Source organism: Heloderma suspectum, chromosome 2 (assembly GCF_057233095.1).
Source record: "Heloderma suspectum isolate Gila_16-S chromosome 2, 16-S_ref, whole genome shotgun sequence".
NCBI lineage: Eukaryota > Metazoa > Chordata > Lepidosauria > Squamata > Helodermatidae > Heloderma > Heloderma suspectum.
Genome location: NC_139459.1, coordinates 304,044,756 through 304,070,657, shown reverse-complemented (window position 1 = coordinate 304,070,657; position 25,902 = coordinate 304,044,756). Strand labels below are relative to the sequence as shown.

The 25,902-nt window shown below is 42.1% G+C and overlaps 1 protein-coding gene across 6 annotated transcripts in view; it reads right to left on the bottom strand.

Moving 5' to 3' along the window:
* Positions 1–25,902, bottom strand: part of CHCHD6 (coiled-coil-helix-coiled-coil-helix domain containing 6) — a 294,049-nt gene that overhangs the window by 143,820 nt on the left and 124,327 nt on the right. For all 6 annotated transcript variants that reach the window (XM_084840184.1, XM_084840185.1, XM_084840181.1 and 3 more), the window contains one exon: positions 18,241–18,324. In XM_084840184.1, the coding sequence (XP_084696310.1) occupies positions 18,241–18,324 (84 nt within the window). The remainder of the gene's footprint in view (positions 1–18,240; positions 18,325–25,902) is intronic.

Below are 25,902 nucleotides of genomic sequence, written 5' to 3'. Positions count from 1 at the left end.
TCTGGCTGGAGCATTCTGGACTAGCTGAAGTTTCCAAACAGTTTTCAAAGGCAGACCCACATAGAGCATGTTACATTAATTCAAACAGAATGTAACTAAGGCACATGTAACCATGTCCAGGTCACACATCTCCAGGAGCGAGCACAGTTGGTGCACTAGCCTCAGCTGTGCAAATGCACTTCTGGCCATTGCCAAAAACTGGGCATCCAGGCTCGGTGCTCAATTAAGGAATTCACCCAAACTGCAAACCTGAGTCTTCAAGGGGAGTGTAACCCCATTCACCACAGGTTGAATCCCTATTCCCTAATCAGCCTTTCGGCTAACCAGGAGCTCTTCTGTCTAGTCTAGATTAAACTTCAATTTGTTTGCCCTCCTCCAGTCCATTCCCAAAATCAAACACCAAGTTAGAAATAGAACAGCTTCCTTGGATCTCAGTGGAAAGGATAGAGTTGGGTGTCATCAGCATAGTAGTGGCACCAAAACCCAGAACTCCAGACAACCTCTCCCAGTGGTTTCATGTACATGTTAAATAGTATGTGGAACAAGCTCGAACCCTGACAGAACGGACAGAGTGTCAGAAATCCCCAGCACCACCTTCTGAGAAGGACCAGAGCCACCACAGAACAATGCCTCCAAGTCCCATCCCAGAGAGATGCCTCAGAAAGATACTGGTCAGTGGTATCAAACGCCACTGAGAAGTTCAGCGGAATGAACAGGGTCATATTCCCCCATCCAGTTCCTGGCATAGATCATCCACCAAGGTGACCAAATGAATCTCTGTCTGATAACCAGATCTCAAGCCATATTGGTATGGATTTAGATAATCTGGCTCACCCAGAAACCCCTGTAGCAGAGATATCACCACACTCTCCAGCATCCTGCCCAATCCTCCATGGAATATTAGAGTCTGGCTGGAAATTATCCAGTACAGCAAGGCACAGGGAGGTTGGTTTTGTTTTTGTTTCTTTAAACAAACTAAACATCTCTTTTAGGCAAGATGGAATCATTTTGTTGTTGTTCAGTCGTGTCCGACTCTTCGTGACCCCATAGACCATAGCACGCCAGGCCTTCCTGTCCTGCGCTCTCTCCCGGAGCGTGCTCAAGTTCATATTCATGGCATCGGTGATGCTATCTAGCCATCTCATCCTCTGCCGTCCCCTTCTCCTTTTGCCTTCAGTCTTTCCCAGCATCAGGGACTTTTCCAGGGAGTTTTCTCTTCGCGTTAGGTGGCCAAAAGATTTCAGCTTCAGCTTCAGTATCTGTCCTTCCAATGAGCACTCAGGGTTGATTTCCTTTAGGATGGACTGATTTGACCTCCTTGCAGTCCAGGGGACTCCTAAGAGTCTTATCCAGCACCACAGTTCGAAAGCATCAATTCTTCGGTGCTCAGCCTTCCTTATAGTCCAGCTCTCACAGCCATACATTACTACTGGGAAAACCATAGCTTTGATTAGACGGACCTTTGTCGGCAAGGTGATGTCTCTGCTTCTTACTGTGCTGTCTAGGTTTGCCATAGCTTTCCTCCCAAGGAGCAAGCGTCTTTTAATTTCATGGCTACAGTCACCATCTGCGGTGATCCTGGAGCCCAAGAAAGTAAAATCTGTCATTGCTTCCATTTCTTCCTCTTCTATATGCCAGGAAGTGATGGGGCCAGATGCCATGATCTTCGTTTTTTTAATGTTGAGTTTCAAACCAGCTTTTGCACTCTCCTCTTTCACCCTCAACAAGAGGCTCTTGAGATCCTCTTCGCTTTCTGCCATTAGGGTGGTATCGTCTGCATATCGGAGGTTGTTGATAATTCTCCCAGCAATCTTAATTCCGACCTGTGATTCATCCAACCTGGCGTTTCTCATGATGTACTCTGCATATAAGTTAAATAAGCAGGGTGACAATATGCAGCCTTGTCGTACTCCTTTCCCAATTTTGAACCACTCAGTTGTTCCATGTCTGGTTCTTACTGTTGCTTCTTGACCCTCGTACAGGTTTCTCAGGAGACAGGTAAGGTGGTCTGGTACTCCCATCACTTTAAGAATTTGCCACAGTTGTGATCCACACAATCAAAGGCTTTAGCGTAGTCAATGAAGCAGAAATAGACGTTTTTCTGGAATTCTCTTGCTTTCTCCATGATCCAGCGAACGTTGGTGATTTGATCTCTAGTTCCTCTGCCTCTTCGAAACCCAGCTTGTACTTCCGGTAGTTCTCGGGTCGCATACTGCTGAAGCCTAGCTTGTAGGATTTGGAGCATCACCTTGCTGGCATGTGAAATGAGTGCAATTGTGCAGTAGTCTGAACACTCTTTGGCGTTGCCCTTCTTTGGAATTGGAATGTAAACTGACCTTTTCCAGTCTTGCGGCCATTGTTGAATGTTCCAAATTTGTTGGCATATTGAATGCAGCACTTTAACAGCATCATCTTTTAGGATTTTAAATAGCTCAGCTGGAAGACTGTCATCTCCGCTAGCTTTGTTGTTACTAATGCTTCCTAAGGCCCACTTGACTTCACTCTCGAGGATGTCCGGCTCAAGTTCAGTGACTGCACTATCATGGCTATCAGGGACATTCAGATCTTTCCTGTATAGTTCTTCTGTGTATTCTTGCCACCTCTTCTTAATCTCCTCTGCTTCTGTTAGGTCTCTGCCTTCTTTGTGCTTTATCATGCCCGTCTTTGCACAAAACGTTCCCTTGAGAGCTCCAATTTTCTTGAAGAGATCTCTAGTCTTTCCCATTCTCTTGTTTTCCTCGATTTCTTTGCAGTGTTCATTTAAGAAGGCCTTCTTGTCTCTCCTTGCTACTCTCTGGAACTCTGCATTCAGTTGGAGATATCTTCCCCTTTCTCCCTTGCTTTTCGCTTCCCTTCTTTCCTCAGCTACTTGTAAAGCCTCATCAGACAGCCACTTGGCTTTCTTGCATTTCTTTTTCTTTGGGATGGATTGAGTTGCTGCCTCCTGAACAATGTTACGCACCTCCGTCCATAGTTCCTCAGGCACTCTGTCTATCAGGTCTAATGCCTGAAATCTATTCCTCACCTCCACTGTATATTCATCAGGGATATGATTTAGGTCATACCTGAATGGTTTAGTGGTTTTCCCTACGTTCTTCAATTTAAGCCAAAATTTTGCAACAAGAAGCTCATGATCTGAGCCACAGTCAGCTCCAGGTCTTGTTTGTACTGACTGTATAGAGCTTCTCCATCTTTGGCTGCAAAGGACATAATCAATCTGATTTCAGTATTGACCATTTGGTGATGTCCATGTGTAGAGTCGCCTCTTGTGCTGTTGGAAAAGAGTGTTTGCTATGATCAGCGTGTTCTCTTGGCAAAACTCTATTAGCTTTTTTCCTGCTTCATTTTGTACAACAAGGCCATGCCTGCCTGTTATCCCGGTGATTTCTTGACTTCCTACTTTAGCATTCCAATCCCCTATGATGAAGAGGACATCTTTTTTTGGTGTTAGTTCTAGAAGGTGTTGTAGGTCTTCATAGAACCGATCAACCTCAGCTTCTTCGGCATCAGTGATTGGGGCATAGACTTGAATTACTGTGATGTTGAATGGTTTGCCTTAGATTCGAATTGAGATCATTCTATCGTTTTTAAGATTGTACCCCAGTACTGCTTTTCCCACCCTTTTGTGGACTATGAGTGCTACTCCATTTCTTCTAAGGGATTCTTGCCCACAGTAGTAGATATGATGGTCACCTGAATTAAATTCGCCCATGCTTGTCCATTTTAGTTCGCTGATTCCCAAGATGTCGATGTTCAATCTTGCCATCTCATGTTTGACCACCTCCAGCTTACCTTGATTCATTGATCTGACATTCCAGGTTCCTAAACAATATTGTTCTTTACAGCATCGGATTTTCTTTTCATCACCAGACACATCCACAGCTGAGTGTCCTTTCGGCTTTGGCCCAGCCGCTTCACTCTTTCTGGCGCTACTTGGAAATTCCCTCTGCTCTTCCCCAGTAGTATATTGGACACCTTCCGACCTGAGGGGCTCATCTTCCGGCGTCATCTCTTTTAGCCTTGTGATACGTTCCATGGGGTTTTCTTGGCAAGAATACTGGAGTGGGTTGCCATTTCCTTCTCCAGTGGACCACATTTTGTCAGAACTGTCTGCCATGACCTGTCCGTCTTGGGTGGCCCTGCACGGCATAGCTTATGGCTTCACTGAGTTACGCAAGCCCCTTCGCCACAACAAGGCAGTGATCCATGAAGGGGAGATGGAATCATACTTTGCTATAAACAGGCATTCACTACTTGCCCACTCGGCCAGTTCCCCCCGACCGCTCTGATAGGCCAAGGAGGACAAGGGTCCAGCACACATGTGGTTGGCTTCACTTCTCCAAGGATCCTGTCCACATCCTCAGGCTGAACAAATTGAAAAGTATCCATTATAACTTGACAAGCAGAGGCCAAAGTTATATCGACTGGACCTCTATCAATCATGACATCCAAGCTGACATGGATCCAAGCTATTTTATGTGCAAAGTGTTGTGCAAATTGGTCATAATTTGTAGACCATTCAATGGGCTATTGAATGGTCTACATTTTCTTCTGGTTGGTCAGACTATAATAGGCCTTTGACCACCCAAGGGAGCTTCATTGGGCAACTCTGCAGATGCAGTGAGGAAGAATGCTTTCTTCACCACCACCACTGCCAGGGGGTAGGCTTTTAGGTGTATCCTAGCCCATGTTCGGTGGGATGCGCTCTGAGTTTTTCCCCAACATCACTCTAGTCACTATTCCCTCATCTCATGGCCATCAGCTCCTCAGAAAACCAGTGGGCTCATTTGGGTCCATTCAGTGGAACAGGACACTCAGGAGCAATCGTATCAACTGGCTGAGCCATTACCCCATTCCAGAGGTCAAAGCTTCAACAGAATCGCCTGCTGAGGTGACAGAAAAATCCCCAAATGCAGGCAGAAAACCATTTGGATCCATCAACTTCCTGGGGTGGACCATCTTAATTGGTTCTCTATCCCTTGGAAGCTCCAAGTCCCAGTAAGTCTGAACCCCAACAGGTAGTTTATCTGTCCATGACAACAGAACTATAGAGACTTCCTCCACCCGCAGCTCATCACCATCCCACCCAACACAGAAAACCAGAATCAAGATGTACCCTGCTGAATGAATGGGACCAGATTACAATTGGGACAGACCCATGGGTGCCATGGAGGTCATGAAGTCCTGAGCTGCTCCTGACAGGGCAGTGTCTACATGTATGAAGTCCACAAGTACAACAAGCTGGGGGGACCCCAGCACCACCCCTGAGACTTGCTCAGGAAGGGAGATCGTTGGGCAGAATCCATATTCTGTCATGAGGACCCACCAGATGTAGCCAATACCATATCCAACCTTCAGTTTCTTTATGCTGATAGAGTAACTCTCTCTCTCTCTGATCATCTAGTGTGAGTACCGACATAAATCTGTAAGCTCTAGGACAGGGGTGGGCAGCACCCCATCAAGATCCCAAACCTTATCTGGATCCTGGATGGGTTAATTTGGACTTGAACTTCTGAGCAGCTCTCCACTATGGCTAGTGCTGTAGGGTAGGCATAGGGCAATTTGCAGAGGCAATAAGGTAATGCACATGCTCCAGCATCATCAGTACATATGCACCAACATAATGAACTAGGAAAGAACTGATGGGAAAAACAGACAAGCTTCTTCCAAACACTCACTGAGAAAACTTGTAAACAGTGAGCCAAGGGAAGCTTGTTCATCACTACAGGAGTGCAGACAAATGCCCAAGCACTGAGCTACTGCACCTCACAATATGTGATGGACTGGCTATGCTGCAACAATTCTAAGATTATTACATAAGCAAATCTGCAATTACTTGATTCATGAGAAACAACACCCTCCCCAAGTAGCATTCCTGCTTTAGCCAGGAGAACAAATACATCATGAGGCTCAGGCAATTTTCCCTTCAGCATACGATTCCAAATGCATTATCACAATAATCACGTGGACCAAAAGAGAAGCAAACACTTTAGTTGCTGTTTGCATAGAAGCTGTTTGTAATTTGATGTAATGCACTGTACGTCAGTCAACACAGTACTTAATACTGAGCGCGCGCACATACACACATGCAACAACATCCAGGCAGCAATGACATCTAGCGCATTTTATTTACCCTAATATAAATGTTCTTTGAGTTCATCAAATTACCAATCAATTTCACTCATCTTTGAAAGCAGGTGCACTGAAGTATATTAACAACTAAACTTTACAAGCTTTTAGTGAAACAGCCATTAATGGGGAAATCAAGCAGAGAGCTCTGAAAGCCACAGTGAAAGCCAAACCAACGGTAGAACACAGCAGTCTTTCCCAGCAGACACAGGAACTTTGTGGAGGGGAGAAAAAACTAAAAGGGCTTAACACCACTGTTCCTGGATACCAACACAACATGTAAAACAAATGCATACGGGATTGTCATGCACAGCAATAGAAAAATATTGGGGGTGGGACGGGGAGAAGCTGAGAACGCAATACTGGGGTTTGTGAGCAAGAGCAATTTCTGTAGAAGGGTTTGAAGATGGGGAAGAAAAAATAGAAAATATGGAGTCTAGATCTATCAGTCGCTATGAGCCACAATAGCTAGGGACTGGAGTGTTGTATCACATCACTTTACTGGCATGATCAGTATGCCTACAGGATTTCTCTTGGCTCCAATGAACAGTTCTGTTCTTTCTTCATTGTTGTTGATTTTTATGGTCAGGCATGTCGGACAGAAAAAGGTGGGTGTTTAAGGAACAAAAATAACTCAAATATGTTATTTATAGAGTTACAGGAGCAACTCTACAGTCAATGTTCTGCTAAAATTATGAAAATTCTATTCCTTGTAAAATTGAGATGATTGGTCCTATACAACCAGTGTGTTTTATTTTTATAGAGCAACATTTCAGTGAGGGGTACAAGCAAAAGACTATTGGCAAATTACAATACTTTAAAAAACAAAGGCAAGTCTTTTTTCTGGATGGTTTGTATCCAACCAAAATCAGGCTGAGAAACATTGTTCAAGGTTCAACAATCCTAAAAAGATAGCTATTTGTAATTAAATAACTCTAGATTTAAAAAAAAAAATCTGGGTTTTTTTTTACACATTCATTCATGTTCCAAAAAGCATGGAAAATCTTAAGTTAAGGCTCCCATCTTAACTTGTGCACCATATAAGCAATAATAAGCTCCATGCACTCACACTTTCCCTTGGTCTTTCAGCCCCAATCCTCTTCCTATATGGGTTGGGGGTAACACTACAGCTGAGGACAGCATGGAGGCAATGTGTACCTGACTGTCCATTCACCCCCTGCTTTCTTTATATGCTGTCATTTGGATCGGAAAGAATGGCATGCCAAGTCAGTAGATCAGGATGTTCATCCATTCCGCTCAGGTTCCTTGATGCCTTCCCCATTATTCTACACCTGCTTGCTCCACCCACTCCCAAAGATGAATTCTGACAGCCATTTTAATAGGATCTGAAAATGACAATCGGATTTATTTCCAATTTTGCATTGCTCTTGAACACATTCATAAAATTAGAGAATTGGAGAGGGTCTTGCAGAACATCTAATCTAACTCACTATTCAACATTGGAAATCCAGAGCTAGAGCAATAGCTGTCCAGCCTCTGCTTAAAGACTTCCAGTGAGGGAAGTTCAGTTCCTGAAGTTGGGCATTTTACTATATTATAAAATCCATTTTTCCCAGGACATTTTGATAGTATTAAAAACCACTGAGAGGTCCAGCAGGACAGAGACATGCTCCTACCGTCCAGTTCCCAGCACAGATCATCCAGCAAGGCAACTTTAGTCCTGGAACTGAGCCTGAAATCAAATTAGAAGGGATTCAAGTAGTATCATCCAAGAAAGCAGAGAAGGTTGAAAATGCCAATCAAACAGCTAATAGTGGATGCTTAACATTCATCAGATGAAGCTGGGACAGCTGTGGCAACTCTATAGCACAGGAGAGTTCTACTTTTTCATTGCAAAACATGCCCACTGCAGATAAGGTATTGACTAATGATACAGAACACACAGAGATAAACCAAACCAAAAAGGTAAGCTTTTCTACTGCCTCTTTTTCTCAAAATTACCAATAGTTCCCTCCTTTCCAAGATGAAATGGTGTTTAAAAAAGCAGTATGCTAACTAGGGAAGTACAGACTGTGTAAAATCCTCTCCATCTGTGTTTCGCGGATTATCAGGTGCCTTTTGTTCCGTCGTCCCCCACAGATGGATCAATTTTTTTTTGTCATGCAGAAAAATATGCAAATAATTACATAAGTATTTACATAAGTATTTACATAATTTTCCTGAGTGCATAACATTTAGCGTATTGTCCCCCATTCCATTCAATGTTTCCTCAGCAGAAACTTGCTTATTTTCCTACAATTTTATATGCGTAAATTTTGGGAAAGTAAAAAAATCATCCAAAAGTCCACAGACTCCACGCAGCCTTCTCCGCAGCAGATTCCGCAGTTCAGATTCTTAGAAATCTGAGCTCATTTTAGTCCGTCTCGAATTTCTCCAGCATCCCTAATGCCAACATCATCTTCTTTGCTAGCAAAGCATTTCATGTAATTAAATGTTTCGCTTACTTTTAACCACCTCTCTGGCACTAATTTAGATGTCGGTTTCCAAAGAAATGTCCTCTTTGATCCTTAATACGACAAGTATGAGTTTTTAAAATTTTTACAAGTAGGCCACCAGGACAACCTGCCACAGGCAGACTCTACATAAGAGGCCTGTGTTATCTATATTACCAAACAAAATATCCAGCATACTACTGACTAAGGCTAAAATGCATTGGATTGCACTGTTACTGACCAACACAAGGCACCATGCCCTCCTTAGCCACTTCCGGCATATTCACAGTCCATACAATACAAAGTCTGGAAAATCTTTCTAAATCTAATCAATTGGTGTTGGAGGTATGAGCAGCACTCTGATTCTTAGTAGCCTGTGAATGTAAACTTTGGGATCCTCTTCCAGCAACACAAATAATCTGCTGTTTCATCTGTGCAGCCTGCTCAGATTTGTAAAATATTCTGAAGATAAATCTTTGTGCCTTACAAGGCTGACATAGCAGATGGTCTCTGTATTTTCTTACAAATAGTATCAGCATCTGCCTACCTTCAGGCTCAAGATCCATCTTTCATACTAGGAGAGAGAGGGGAAGCGGTCTCTTCCCCTTACCCCAATCATTACCCAGATTTAAGAGATGAATCTGGGTTCTGATTTCTGACAGCACTCGAACTGAGCACAGTATTTATTGGGGTCAGATGCCAAGGACAATAAGGGCTACCATTTGGGATTCCTTGCAAGCTTCCTTAGACCTCAAACATCTGACATCCACTATGGATTATTTATTTTATTATTTATTTTATTATTTATTTTATTTCATACAGGGATGTGTGTGTGTGTGTGTGTATAGTACTAACATACTACTTAATGTAATAAAATCTCTAAGCTGGTTTTAAAAGTACAACCACCTCCCAAAGCAGTTTACAAAATACATTAAAAACAAACAACAATAAAAATCCATACAACAAAATTGAATCACACCTTTAGGCCTACGATAGATTTGCTCATCTTGTACCCATTCCCAGCAAAGTCTGATGTGTAGCACAAGCAAACAACCAAAACTCAGATAAATTTGCTCAGCAAGACCTCTGTACTGGTCTCTATCTTTTCCTTCTTTAGTGGACCCCAACCAACAAAAGGTGTCAGGTTCTAACTGAAGCATGGCCCCTTCAAGGCCAAAAGGCATTTGCTTAGGCAGCTGTAAGAACGGAGTAGCCACAGTAATGCACTCCTTTGTCCCCAATCGCTAACAGAGTTACCAACCTTCTTTCTAGTACTGTCTCTGTGCATAACAGGCAGGAATGCACCAGATAAAGTTAATCCCCCCTCATCAGTGCATCTCCAAGATGTGCAAATCTCCAGCTATTGAATTCCTGCCCATTATGCAGCTGTTAAAGACATAAGGACCATGACAGAAAATAAGTTAGCAATCCTAGTCACTAGTGGGCCTGTATGAAGAATACAGTCCCTAACAATTAGTCATATCACTCAGTAAAGCTATAGGTACAGGCAACATAGACAGTCCAATGCCTTACATGAGAAAGGCAATGGCTATTTTAAAATACAAATAAGAAAAATTAACAACAATCGTTTTGCAGAAATTAAGAGTCATGTGCCCAAATATTATATGCTTTTCTGGAAAACAATAACTGCAGGTATGAGTCAGTAAGATAAGTGGCAAGGGGGGTTATCGGAATAGATCCGTGTGAAGGTTTGAGGCCTATAGAGACAAAGGGGGGAAAGGTCAGGCTTAGAAGCCTGGAGTTTACTATTGGAAGGGGGTAACCATGTGAAAAGTAGTTTCATTTCTCTAGTTAAGTGTCAGTTCCATTTCTCCACTTAAGTTTCATTTCTTCAGGTTTGAAGCAGTACTTTCGGTTTTGAGGGAGGAGAGTATATAAGCACAGCAGAGTCAGCCAGAGTCTGAATCTGAAGAGTAAGCAGAAAAAAGCAGCCTAGAAAAGACTTAAGGACAGCTAGGGTAAAGGAACTTGGATTTTGCACATCTTATTTTCTTTTAAGGCCTTCAGTATCACTCAGCTCTATTGTGCAAATACCTTTCGTTGTAATATGTTTGCTTTAAATCTTTTAGTAAACTGTTGTGGTTAAACCCTGTGTCTAGAGTGCCAGTCACCCCACAACTACAGCCTAAACTCTAAAGGAGGCAAGAGATCCTTAAGGAGTTGCTCAGGGGGTCCAGGTCATACGAGGAGCCTTGGCAATCCGTTTGTCAAACTCAGGGGGTCAGTTAAAGGAAATTATCAATGCCTGTCTGGACTAGGTAAGACTGACGGCCACCCCAAAGTCTTTGTTAAGTCTCTTGTTTTTAAAAACACACAGCTCTTTTTTAGAACATAAATAAGTATACATTTTCCTTTACAAATAGTTAACTTACAGTATTGGTATCGTAGTTTAAGAAAAGGTTAAAACATTTTTAAAATACTTTGAGGGAGCTAATAGGAGCAGGCTTTCATTTGTATCCAGATTCAGACACAGAACCTGTTTTCAACACCTTGAAGTACGTAAAGTAGTAATAAAGAAAACCCCTTCATGGATCACTGCCTTGTTGTGGCGAAGGGGCTTGCGTAACTCAGTGATGCCACAAGCTATGCCGTGCAGGGCCACCCAAGACGTCATGAGAAACGCCAGGTTAGATGAATCACAGGTCGGAATTAAGATTGCTGGGAGAATTATCAACAGCCTCAGATACGCAGACGATACCACCCTAATGGCAGAAAGCAAAGAGGATCTAAAGAGCTTCTTGTTGAGGGTGAGTGCAAAAGCTGGTTTGAAACTCAACATTAATAAAACTAAGATCATGGCATCTGGCCCTATCACTTCCTGGCATATAGAAGGGGAAGAAATGGAAGCTGTGACAGATTTTATTTTCTTGGGCTCCAAAATCACCGCAGACGGTGACTGTAGCCATGAAATTAAAAGACGCTTGCTCCTTGGGAGGAAAGCTATGGTACACCTAGACAGCATAGTAAGAAGCAGAGACATCACCTTGCCGACAAAGGTTCATATAATCAAAGCTATGGTTTTCCCAGTAGCAACGTATGGCTGTGAGAGCTGGACTATAAGGAAGGCTGAGTGCCGAAGAATTGATGCTTTCGAACTGTGGTGCTGGAGAAGACTCTTAGGAGTCCCCTGGACTGCAAGGAGGTCCAATCAGTCCATCCTAAAGGAAATCAACCCTGAGTGCTCATTGGAACGACAGATACTGAAGCTGAAGCTCCAATATTTTGGCCACCTAATGCGAAGAGAAAACTCCCTGGAAAAGACCCTGATGCTGGGAAAGATTGAAGGCAAAAGGAGAAGGGGATGGCAGAGGATGAGATAGCTAGATAGCATCACCGATGCAATGAATATGAACTTGAGCACACTCCGGGAGAGAGCGGAGGACAGGAAGGCCTGGCGTGCTATGGTCCATGGGGTCACAAAGAGTCAGACACGACTTAATGACTGAACAACAACAATAAAGAAAACAGCCTCTGACCATGTTCAGAGTACCTTTCCCTCATCACTAGGCAATTACAACTCCCCCCCCACACACACACACGCACTTAGAATTAAAAAGTTTATTCACACAGGTTCTTCAGCAAGAATGGAACAGGGAATTGGAATGTCCTATTTTGCCTAATCAAGGGACCGCCATTTTTGTCTATGGACCTTCAGTTACGTCTTATTCAGCAAAAACTCTTGTTTCACGTCTATTGTAATCCACAAGTCTCTTTAAGAAAAGTTTGTCTAACTCAGCAAATTGTTGGAGGCATGATACAGTTAATGCTTCTTTTATTCATATATTTTGTAAAGAGCAGTGCAGATGGCACAACGTCGTGGGATACCTAAACCTTGGCCCCTCTCTTTTTAGAATATCAGCACCACCACTAGTTAGCAGCAGAATTCAGAAAGGTTTGCTGCCATAAAATCATTCAGAAGACCCCTGTACCGTAACACAGGGTATAAGAATAAACTGTTTTCCTATAAAATGAAAATAGCTAATTTCCCAGGGGTTATAACAATTACATCAGATATGCACAAACTTGTCCCATTTAAGTAGGGAATCAAAGAAAAATCAGAGCCCCTCTAAATATCATATCCTGGATTTGTTCAAACGAGCATTCCTGCAGAGGTATTAATGCATTCAAGTCTGTTTACAATGCTATCGCTTTAACGCCTCAAGAGATACTGCTTTTAACCTATAAACTGTGTGCTCTCCCCTCTTTGCAGATTAGTTTTTTTTTTAAGGTATATCCTTTTTTACTTCAATATAAAAAACTTACCTGCTTTTAGGAAATATACTTCATTATATGATGATCAGGTTTTCCTGGTAATCAACCTGTTAACAATGTCACCTTGGCATTTGTTAATTCAATTTAGGTTTAACTAACATCCCACTCTTCACTACGTTCACATTAGCCACTTTTGGTCTTAGGAACAAAAGTCATGCTTGATTAGACCAAGGTCCATCTAGTCCAGCATTGGCCATGTAGTCCAGTCTTGACAGCTCCTAAACAAGGGTAAGAAAATAGCTCTGATAATTCTACCACTCCCAGCCAAAGAAACACTTCCAGAAGGACAAATCAGGGAGTACTAAATCCCATCTGATATAAATACTTAGATTGCTCTAGAGGTATATTTGCTTTTATATTATTTAAGGCAAGGAGGGGAAAAGGTAGATCTCCAGACATTTTGGTCTTTAACTCCCAGAAGCCCCTACCAGTATGGCCAATGGTCAGGAATGCTGGGCTTTGATGCCCAAAACATATGGAGATCTATGTTCTGCCCACCCTTGATTTAAGGTATTTATATGCCCACCATTCATAAATAATTCTCCCAAGGTATTTAAGTATACCAGTGATAATGAGAGGCAGTGGTTATAGGCTCTCTTCTCTATAAGAGTTAATTCCAGAGGTGGAATATCATATCAGTGGTAATTGGCTATGTTGCTATTTCTTTATCACGAGCATCAGCATTTTTAGAATATGGGAACACCCTTCTATACCCAGCAGTAGCTATAACAATATCCAATAACTTCCTGTAGTGTTTAATTGGAAATATACTTCCAACAGAAGTTAATACTGATGGTGCACCACCAGTGTTCACTATTGTCAAAAACAGCATCTATAAAGTGAGACTTAAGAAGAACACCAAACACAGGTTAACTGGAAAGTGTTACCAAATACCAGGATATTTACTAATATTAAGAAGCAACCAATACAAAGAAACAAACAAGCAATTTTTTAGTCCACCAACTTTAGAAATACACACTTATTTTCTGTAAGTAGTCAAAAGAGATTTTCTCCATGGGTGTGCTAGTGTATAAGTTACTCATAACAGGAGATGCTTCCAAATAAATTCCTGTGCTGACAAGGCAATAGCAACCTCCTTAAAAGCATTTCTCAATAGATATTTCTCTGAATCACATCTGCTTTTTTGTTTGTGGCAGACTGTGGCTAGCAGTAACTGGCTGATCCTGCTTTGGAGGGGTGGGGGTGGGTAGGTAGCTAGCTTTATATCTTAAAACTCTTCCTATGAAGACCGTTGGGGCCTTCATAAAACAGGTATCTCACCTGGCAACAAACATTCTTATCCTGGACACAAAGGCATGGATCAAGGAAGCAAGGCATTGTAAGCTCATACTATGATTCAACTCCCCTGAAGAAATTCCAGGAAGCAAATGCCCCACTGGCTATCAAGCACCGTGAATCAGCTAAATACTCAAGGACCACATAATCATGCTTTGCAATGACTGGGCAGGAGAGCAGACAGCATCCTATGCCAATCAGGAGTCACAAAACTGGGGCTTCTTCACATGGAGCTTTTATCCTGCGATTGAGATCGCTCTCTCTCAGAAGTTTGCGGGCTCCTTACATGACGCCACGAACGCCCAGGGTGTCCCTGCACTAAATGCCCTTTGTTCCATTTTTAAATAGATCGCAAATAATGAGCTATCAAATTACCCCGCTGTGTTCCACTTGAGTTCCCTCTGTGAAAAGAGGAAAAGTGGCAAGAAGAGGAGCAAGATCAATGAAAGATATGGAAGACTCGGATATGGAGAGAAGGAGGGGGAAAGGGGAGCTGGGAAAGGAAGCACGTGAAAAAGGGAGTTATTGTGATCCTGCATTTTAAATGGAAGCAGAAAGCCCCATTTTAACTGCAGGATTTTAGGCTGGTGTAGAGATGACCGTAGAGATGACTGGAACAAGAAGTAGGAGGAAATTGTACTTCATCTGCTTGCCACCCCTTGGGGAGGGCTGCCTCACAGTTTGAGAATTGTGGTACTAGATGCACTCACTGGGCTGATCTCTGAAGGGCATTTTAAAAAGTGGACCTATGAAGCCATCTCCTTTAGACAAGAGTCCCAATGGCCTCTCAGACAAGCAGAAGCTCTTATTGGAAAACAAGCAACAGGCTTCATATCTGCATTGAAAGAGTTAAGAACTAGATTTTTTTAATGCTGTGTTGGATTTTATTGATCTATTGTGTTTTTGGTGTGTTGTTGTTATTTTTATTATTAGAACTGTATGATGCCTAGAGAATTTATTTTTAGAGGTGTTTTATATATGTAACAAATAAATAAGTAAAAAAGTAAGATCTCAACAATGTCAAAAGCCGTAACTTATGTGGAAATTGCGTCCACTGAAATCAATAAGACTGGCACTTTAGAACTAGATGGAGGGCAGCCTTGATAATCCATGTGGTCAGGGACCGAGCCAAATCCATACCTTAGAAAAGCACAGATGGGGTAGTGGGGGCAGGGGGGAGAACTGTTCGTTTCAAGGATGATCTGGGCATCTTATTTCTATGCTGAATCACCACCTTGCCTTGCACCCCCACCCAACTTCCCCCAAACGCCCTGAAGACTCTAGTTTTGTAATTCCAGAACATCCATCCGTGACAATCTAGCCAAACAACAGCTGTTCAGTAGTTTCCCCCTCAACTGATCTCCCACTGAACCTCATTTTTAAAAAATGGATTTAAAAGTTCTAAAGCAGTAACTACAGAAGCAAAAAAAAATGTGTGTCAAGGTCTGTGTGTATTCAACAAATGAAAGCAAAATTATATAAAAGCAGCAGCTAATATAAAAGATTGTTCAGTTCTGTGTTTTCCATCTTTCCAACCATTATAGGAATAAAATTATCCATGAAGAAGATCGAAAATCTTTTTCAAAACTAATACAATTAAGCTTTATTACACTGTTTCAAGTACATTTCTCTCCTCTGCCAGCCCCCTACATCTCCAGCTCTAATCTAGGCTCATTCTATAACAGTTGAAAGCATTCTTCTATTTTATTACCAGCAAAATGCTGGTGTTTAAGGGTCAGGAAACTATCTAGCGCCGTAAAGCATGGAAATGAAATCTGCCCTTAATATTGACTTGTTATCATGCACAGAAGACTGGGAGAAAGGAAGAAAATACCTATCAACAACATGCAATGGAGTTGATGGTTGTCAATACCAACTCCAAGATGAAGCTTCTGCAGCTAAAACATCCATTAATCTTTATTTTAAAAACCTATTTGCAACCCAATCCCATGCATGTTTCCTCAAAAATAAGGCAACTGAGTTCAGTGGGATTTACTTCCAAATTAGGTGTGTGTGTGTGGGATTACAGCTTTAGATCTGCAAAGGAAGCCAGAGAACAGAAGTGGAAATGAAGATATTTTTGAAAAAAATAAAAAACCCAAGGATTCTGATGAGGGCAACCTTAGACACATTTTCTCTGTAACCAACAAATAACTGAGATATAAATACTGCCAGCCATTTTCATTCTATGAACACAGATCTGGAGACAAGCACGTTAAAAACAGGCACAGCGTGAGGCCAAGAAATGGCAACAAATTCCCTTGCCTGTGAACATATGGACAACTGTGATAATTAGAGCGATGACTGGTAGATTGCTTGAGATTTCATTGCACAATCCCCATTAAACATAAATGGAATTTAAACCAAAGCAACAGCGTTGGGCAGTAGCTTTAATTGTTCATTTTTAAAATTAATTACACAGATTAGCTGTAGCTAAGTGTGCTGAGTGAACTTGCTCATGGCATGTTTTGCCATTCCCAGCCATAGAAAATAAATAGAAACAATTGCTTACTTTTGGAAAAGAAAGAGGCACTAGGTGGTGTTACTCTCTAGTGGGAACATAGGAAGCTGCCTTCTGCAGGTCAGAGTATTTGTCCATCTAGCCCAGTATTGTCAGCCTTCCTCAACCTAGAGACCTTCAAAAGTTTTGGCCTTCAACTCCCATCAGCCTCAGCCAGCATAGCCAGTGCTCAGGAATGCTGGGAGTTGTAATGCAAAACATCTGGAGGGCGCCAAGTTGGGGAAGGTTGGTCTACTCTGAATGGCGGTAGATCTCCAGGGTCTCCAACAGCTGTCTTTCCCATCCCCTATTACTGGAGATCTATCTAACTGGAGGTACCAGGGACAGAACCTTGGACCTTTTGCAATGCTAAAGATGTGCTTTAGCACTGAACTATGGCCCCTCTCCTACTGTGATGATAGTCAAACCAATGCATGAATCCCACTGTCCTCAGAGAAGCATTTTCATTGAAAACATGGGTGACCAACCTGCAGGACAGGTGCCATAGATAATGAAGGTTTGTAGCATTCCTGCCTGCCTCTCCCACACCGTACTGCTGTCTCTGTAAATTGGAGGAAAAACTACACCAAGGTGGAAGGGGGTAGCAACAGCACTCTGATATGCTTTGGTTTTGCTTGTAGCACTTAACAAAAATGTTTGACTACCACTGGCTTAAGTATTTTCCTGCTCAGACCAATCCAGTAGCACCACTAGGAGACAAACGTACAAACCCTGTCAAGAGATCTAATTGCTTTAAAATTATGGAATATTATTCTTCACACATGTATTGAAAAACAAAAGCAAAAGCTACTGCAAATGTTGGTTCATTTAGCCAGGAAGTGAAAAGAACACATTAGTTCCTAAGGAATAGTGTGGTAGCTCCAATTCTTATGCAATCAATTTTTAAAAACTCATCATGGTAAACAATTAAACAGAAGCAAATGCCACATTTAAGGGAGAGATTCAAATCCCTAAATGGATTTCCAAAGGTCATTTCAGGCAGAAAAGATACTTGATGGTATCTCTTTAAATCATGTTCGTTTCAAAGCCTTATCTAGCAAAGGAGCAGACAGCAGTTTGCAGCAACACACTTTGATCTGTTAGTTTCCCCAGAGATAAATTAATAATAACAACTTTAATTCATATGTATAGAACGACCCAAGGTTACTTTCAGAGATTCTTCTTAAAGCCAAATTTTTAACAAAGGGAATTTTTAAAAGGTAACTTCACTTCAAACCAAACCCCATAGTGTCTGCGTGTGTGTTCCGGGAGTTGTGGGGGGAGATGGATGGGACACTGTGAATTATAAACTAGTATTTTTTAAAATCATCCAGTTAAAAACCAATTATCTTTTAAATGTGAGTTGTTTAAACGGTTCGGTTTGTGAAGCAGCTTAACAGTGTGCTATGGGGAAGAGGACCCCAAGGGATAGATGACAGAGGCTGACAGTTCCAGGTTTCTGCACAAGGTTTCTCATTTCTCTTCTCTGCTGATCCACTCAGATCAACGTCTGAGCCCGTTAGCATTCGGTCTATGGCATTCAGTCAATCACAGGCAACACTGCCTCACCTTCTTCTCAATGTGGGCAAATTGTTCTTTATAGAAGGTGTTTCTCCGCTTCAGCTCTTCGTCCTTCCACTGCAGCTCTTGAGACTAGGAGGAAATATAAAACCTGGTGTTAACAGAACAGAAAGGCAAAAATGGGGAAAAAGAGAAGGAAGGAGGAGTCAGTGCAGGGAGAAGGTATGGGACAGGTATGGATTGAAAGCAGTTCCAATATGTCACACTGCACAAGGCTGTTGTCAAGGAAAATAGTAGAAGTTCTTTCAAGGATAGCGACAAGGGCCCCAGAACAAAGTTGGCAGTGTCGTAGTAAGACACATGAGCTGTCGCCTACAGTATACAGGCCAGCAATAAGGGAAGGAGCTACAACAGATGAAATTCATAGAGGGAATGCACATCCCTACCCAGAACTGACTGTGATTAAGCAGCCTGGGCAGAAGTATTCCTTGTGGGCTCAGCCCTATCATTTTATGGCCACCTACCTTAATAAGGAAGAAAACATCGGCAAATGGAAGTTGCCAATTGTTTTAATCTCCCTGCTTCTCTGGTGAGAGACGTAAATAGTGCTAACACAGAGGGTTGGTATATGGCAACTCTAAACATTTACCTGGGCAAATCCCTCTCAACAAAGGAAGACTCTCAACATGTGGAAGAAAGGAAGAGTCACAGGTTCATATCATATTCCTACCAGCACTAAATCCACCCAACCTCACTTTTTTTGCCTTGCACACCATATACTGTTAATTCAAATAAAGCATCAGATACATATATAACTTTAGAGCAGGGGTGAGGAACCTCTTCCAGACTGAGGGCTGAATTCCATTTTGGAGAAGCTCTTGGGGACCACATTTCAGTGGTGCCTGGGGCCAAATGCAAAAGGGGCAGGGCCAAAACCCCAAAATACCAGCATATTTTAGCTTAGCACACATACTGCCAGTAGCTGAGCCCCAGGGGAGGCATTTCAGCCTTTTAGAATGGGGAAAAAACTGCACAAAAGCCAGGAAACCACCAAATGATGGGTGGCTGGGTGAAAGGGGCCAGGCGAAAGGGGCATGGTCTTCTGGGGAATCCGGCAGGCTGGATTGGAACCCTGAGCTTGAAGTTCTGCACCCCTGCTTTAGAGCACACAATCTGACCACTTCTTTGTAACACATGCAAGAGGGCTTTCAAAAACCAATTAAAATTAAGCTGGCTGATACTTCTTATAGCAAAATGATTATTTCAGTCCCAACAGTTTCTAATTTAATTCAGTTGAATTACTTCTAGATTAATTAAAATGTATGTGCTCAGGCAGTATGGTGTAGTGAATAGAGAAAGCAGCAGCTTTCTACTTCTGATTTCTCCCCCTGAGCAAAATGATGCAGCTAGTCAATTTTAGACCCTGGACCTAATAGTCATATGCCCCCCCCCCCCTTTAGACAGCCATGAGTATTAATTCATTTGTGAAGTACCAAACTAACATTTCTCTCCCACCCACCCGCAGACAACCATTCCATGCTTTACAACTGCTTCTACATTCCTGATGTATTACAGGAAACAGTGAGCAAAGAAACAAAACTGTTTGCTAACCCTGACAAAAAACCAAATACTCTGAGCATGCCCATTTTGTTGTAGAAAAGGATAATATATTTTCGAAGTAAAAACAATAAAATGAGCATTGGTACACATAAGCATGCCTGGCCAAACACCCCCTGACTGTATGTCTTTTAAAATAAGAAAGGAGGGATGCTGTGGCGAGCAAAGTCAGCCTTAGTGGGCCCCAGCATGCCCATGTTGACCCAGGTGCTGACTCTGGGTTTGTTTGCTGCTGCCCCCATCACCTACTGCTCTCTGGGTGGTCATGGGGTGGGCTGTGAGACCATGAATTTTGGCCCCAAGTTTCAGCCCTTGCTGCACCACTGCTTCTCATTCCTCCAGCTACTGTGGGAAGAGAGAAATGCATTATATCTCTTCCCATGATATGAGAAAGAGCTGCTATGAAAAATGAATATCCCTAATGTTAAAACATAATAATCACAGCTTTCCCTCAAGATTTAATGAAGCAACAAGAGACTATCATCATATGCAAAGTTTCCATTCAGAGTGATGAAGATCTAAAACTGAGAACCTGAAACAGTGGGAGTATTAACACAGCTGTGCTGACACACCTCTTGATCAGTCTTCCCACTAACCCTATAGTAAGACTTACATTATAGATTAGAGGGGTGGAGAAAGAGAGAGAAAAAGAAAAGTTTTACTCGCAACTTAAGACTTGTTTTCAGTAACTTGTTCATTTTAAAGTGCTGCTTGTGGGTGGGCTAAGACAGAAAGGAACGTTAACTGCAAAACTCTACTCAGCTTAAAAAGATACGTTTAGTTTTTAACTTTACCTCCAGCTGTTATTACTGGGAACTAAAATACGTGATGTTGTTTCTGTGATTCTTGAAATATATACACGACACCCAGAGAGGGTGTCATTTGAAATATTCATCATATCAAACATTACAAAACTGGGTTAGGCAATCAGGGACATTTTGTATGAATACTGGATATTTACTAAGAGCTCCTTCCACCCTGCTACTTATTCCCCACCTGAAGTCAGAAGCCTGTGATGTCCCAGAACAAGTTGGCTGCAGTGGAAATTACAATTTCAGAGAGTATGAACACCACAGGTAGCTAAAAAAGTTTCAGACACTTTTCATGCAAAACATCTATACCAGCAGGAAAAAAGGATAATGTGATAGGGAAATGCTGTATCCCAATTCTAATTAGAAAGTCTATGTATGAGTTGTGGTTCTATTTCATGTTTGTGTTTACAAGGCTGAACAGGGACAACAATATTATGCATTCAGGGGCCCAAACCTACAGATTACACAAAGTTAGAAACTCCACTTGGTTGAGGATGTTTTCTGACAGTGTTTAAGGTCCAAATATTTAGCCTGGTAGTGGTAACTAGCACTCTTCACCTTCTGTCTTAACAAATACTTCCATATCTCCTAGGGAAAATCAAGCAATCCGATCTTAGGTTAAATATTCTTTGACCCCACTAAAAGTCACAAATGGATGAGAAGACTAAAGCCATGCTTATAAGCTCCCACCACAGCAAAATCTCAACAATAAGAAACAAGCAGGAAGACAAATAATTGATGGAAGTACATAGGATTCAACTGGCAAGCAAGTACTTAGCACCCTCTACACCACATTTTAATCTTGCTTGTCAGGAAGACCAAGGGGTTTAAGAGATTTTAAATTTACAGTAAGTAAATGCAGGGACAAATCTGAGAAACAGAATGCTGAAATTAGAGTACGGAAATAATCATGCATCAGCTTTTAAGATTCACAGAGCTCTTCTTTTTTTCTGCTGGAAGAAGTGTGTTCCATGAGACTCAAAATATAGCTATGTATACATTTAATCAATTAGTGCTATTATCTGAACCATTTTGTGCTATATGGGTCTTTGGGATCAGCACAACAGTCACTACTGTAATCAACATAAACATCAAGGCAAGTCATCTATGCAACATAAACTGCAATAATTATTCATGTATTAATAATAATACATGTGAACACAGGTGTTGTTTATCTGATAACAATCTTCTCTCCAGATCTTAGTATCAGCATGCTGCTGAGTTCCACTGCCTAGAACAGTGGACTAGAAAGAGGCTGCTCAATGCTTCCATTTCCATTCTGGTCTAAACTCTGCCATGAAAGATGAGCTGCCACAAATGGCAGGCCTCACAAATTTATTGAGATTTGTGTCCTGATTAACAATGGTCTGGCAGAATGGACCCAAGACAAACAAGGCGAAAATGCATCCTTCTCTTTCTAAACCATGGAGCTCATCCCTGAGGCTCATTCTGCTGCAGAGCCTGAGACCAATCAGGTGGATAGTTTGGGGGGCCACCTCTTAAGAGACAGAGAAACAACAGTGGCAGACAGACAGTCTTTACTTAGCTGGGCCATTTTGCTACTGCCCGCCAAGCTAACTTTCAGCCCAATCCAGGGCTGGGAAACTGGCAGCACTAGCTGTGCTAGCGGGAGCCTGGCTGGTGCCAGCACCAGTACACTCCTAGCTCTTGATCCCCCTCCAGATCTTCTACCCTGCAGGGGCACTCATACCAGTAACTGCTCTGATGGAGGATGCTCTTGAGAATAACTTCATGAAACTGGACTTTGCCAAGGCTCTACAAATCCCCACATTTGCCAAGGCAATCCCATCCCAGTGGAAGGGACTGATGACTCAGCTTTGTCATGTGGGCCAGTAACCCAATAAACCTGTTCCCTAGTAGTACTGGCTCATTACAAGCACCATGAGAAACTACAAATGTGACCTAGTTAAGTCTCCCACTTCCAAGTCATTCTGGGGATCACTTGGCTAATGGCTCATAATCCAACAATATCATGAAGTTAAGGAAGAGTCATTTTCAGTCTTCTCTTTGTCACACCTCCTGCCTGTTACCATGCATTTCATTCTTGATCTAAAAGGGGCCCATAATGACTCAAACACTCCAAGAGTGTTACTAGTTCCCCTCTACTCAGCACTGGTTAGGCCTCATCTGGAGTACTGTGTCCAGTTCTGGGAGCCACACTTTAAGAAGGATGCAGACAAACTGGAGAGGGTTCAGAGGGGCGCAACGAAGATGATCAGGGGACTGGAAACAAAGCCCTATGAAGAGAGACTGAAATAACTGGGCATGTTTAGCCTTGAGAAGAGAAGACTGAGGGGAGATATGATAGCACTCTTCAAGTCTTTGAAAGGTTGTCACAGAGAGGAAGGCAAGGATCTTTTCTCGATCATCCCAGAGTGCAGGACATGGAATAACGGGCTCATGTTACAGGAAGCCAGATTCCGGCTGAACATCAGGAAAAACTTCCTGACTGTTAGAGCAATCAACAATGGAACCAATGACCTAGGGAGGTAGTGGGCTCTCCCACACTGGAGGCATTCAAGATGAAGCTGGACAGCCACTTGTCAGGGATGCTTTGACTTAGATTCCTGCACTGAGCAGGGGGTTAGACTCGATGGTCTTATAGGCCCCTTCCAACACTACTATTCTATGATTCTAAGAGGAAAACGTCTGCAATTTACCCTCCTAGGAACCACCCATAGCTTCTCAAGAATCCTCTTGTACAATAGCACTATTAGGAAATTACTGAGACTCTGCAGCTATCTTTGATAAAATGGAAGCACACACGTTGCCTCCTCTTCAACTCTGTGACTGCCCCGTTGATCTCCAGTCCAGAGTGGACATCCCCTTTGGGAGCATCTATTCACTTTGGGCTCCTGAGCTTAAGATTCTGGACAACACAGACAACCTGAACAGGGGGGTTATCTGGCCATCTACATCCCTTTTCTTCACTGGGAAAAGGGATGGAGGATTACACCCCTTCACTTATTATCAAGCACTCTATCAAATTTTGTCAAGATTCGGTAGTGGCTTCCACTCATTAATGAACTCTCTGAGTGTCTTCACTCAAATTGTTTTGGAAGCTGGACTTATACAGAGGTTACAGTCTGGTGTGTATCTGGGAAGAGGATAAATAGGAAGCTGCTAATGCACAAGCAACTTTCCAGCATTTCATGAATGACACTCGTTGTGACTTTCTGGATTGCTTTGTGATGCCATATGTAGATGATATCCTGATTTTCTCAGAGACCCCAAAGAGAGCCCTCTGTTCCCAGCTGTGTGTGCTGCTGCCATTCCCTCTCTCCTGCTAATGCTGCTGTTCTGGCCTAAGCTAGCCCCTGGAAAATTGTTCTGCCTGGAAAGCAATGCAGAGCTTTTTGTTGGAAGGCATGAAATGCAATGCGGTAGCCAGACTGTGAATACTAATTTCACTTTTAGCAAATCGGCAGGTTCACAAAAGGAAAACAAGTGCTGGGGAGAATTGCTTCCAGGATGGAAGGGTAGCTTGGTGTAATGCTTGGTGTTCTTCCTCTCCCTTCCATTTCAAGGTTGCCAGGCAGTCTTAACCTCACCACCACCACCACCTCCATCTCAAATATGTATATTAGAGAGAAACCACGAAAGAAAACAAAAGAAAAAATGGGAAAAATGGATAAACTGCCTTCTTAGGAAGCCAAACTTAATTTAGCGACAACATTTTTCTTGTCAAATTAATGGCCGTTAGGTTGCTTGTTTGCCTTTGGTACAGCTGGCAGCAAATGTTGCTGGAGTCTGTGAACAAGGATTCAAGTGACTTCTCCCCTCACTCCAATCATGATATTGGAAAGAGGGATCATCTGATGTTTGCTGTATTGTTGCATGAGAAACTGGGCTCTCTGAAACAAAGTTCTTAACTTCTGTTTCACTTCTCTCAAGGCCATATCTGTGTGATAGGGATAGATAGATAGATAGATAGATAGATAGATAGATAGATAGATAGATAGATAGATAGATTGATTCATGGCCTCCCACACTCTCTCTCAGGGTGTGATCTGCAAGCAGGATCTGCAAAGTTGCTGGTAGAATCAAGTTGTATCAACGAGATCCTTTTCTGTCTACTCCCCATTACTTAAGGGTAAATGCCATTGAACTCTGGAACTAATTTTGAGTAAATATGCATAAAACCACACCGTTAGGAACACTTGCAGTAGCTAAATACAGTAAAGGACTGGAGGAAACTGAGGGAAGAAAGACTGTGGGAAACAATGCAACAATTTTTTGGATTATCAAACTGACCATGTCACAAGAACACTACTGAATGGGATTTATACCTAGGGGAAGCAATGAGTTTCCAAAATTATGTTGTACAAGATTTGGACTCACAGCTGGCTATTAGGAAATAATGACTGGCTACCAGTTCAAATCTACACCCAATTTGTAGACAATTGGTGGGTTATTAACTTTTCTTCCACAATCATGTGAGCTAGAAATTTGTCTTAAAAAGAGACAAATACTTCTGCAAATATTTTCTGTACTTGCAGGGTACACAAAGTGAATCTAGTCCTTGGCACACAGGTTGGAAATAAAGCAGGAGTACAAATGAGGATTACACTCCATTAGTTAGCTTTCTGCCCTTCAGATGTATTTGATAGGGTTTTCACTAATTATCCCAGACTTCTCAGCCCTGCCAAGTCATTCCAAAGTCCTCCTTTATTTCCTATCAGCATAACTCATTTAGTCTCCAATCCTTCTCTTTCATATTGAAAGAAATGAAGAAAAAGAAAGATTGTACTACTGAGAAAGATTTTACTACAGAATAAGGGTGCACCAAATGAGTTCTGAACAACCAGCCTTAGACAACTTTATCCATTCTACCCATCCAGTAATCTGAGGGTTTAGTTAATCATCCCATCCTATCAGGTTTGGTTTCAGCACTGGCAAGCATCATGAAAACTAGAGAAAAGTCTTTTTGAAGGAAATATGTAATTTTCTTGCTTAACACCTTTTAAAATATAATGACAAAAAATAAATCCCTGCATCTGTGATTGTCAAGAACAATTGCATTTGTGCAGTAGCAACATGATACTCTGAATAAGCTAGATCTAGTAACAAAACAAAGTGGGTGGGGAACAGTGCAAGCATGCAGAGAGAACAGGAACTTACCAAGGCATCCAAATCTGCAGGCTTGGCAACAGAGAGAGAAAGGAGGAAGGGAAAAGAGAAGAAGAGAGTCAGTGATTTATGGAGGCCGCCTGTTGCTATACAATATAGCTCTTAATGTGACTCACACAAGGAAAAAAAG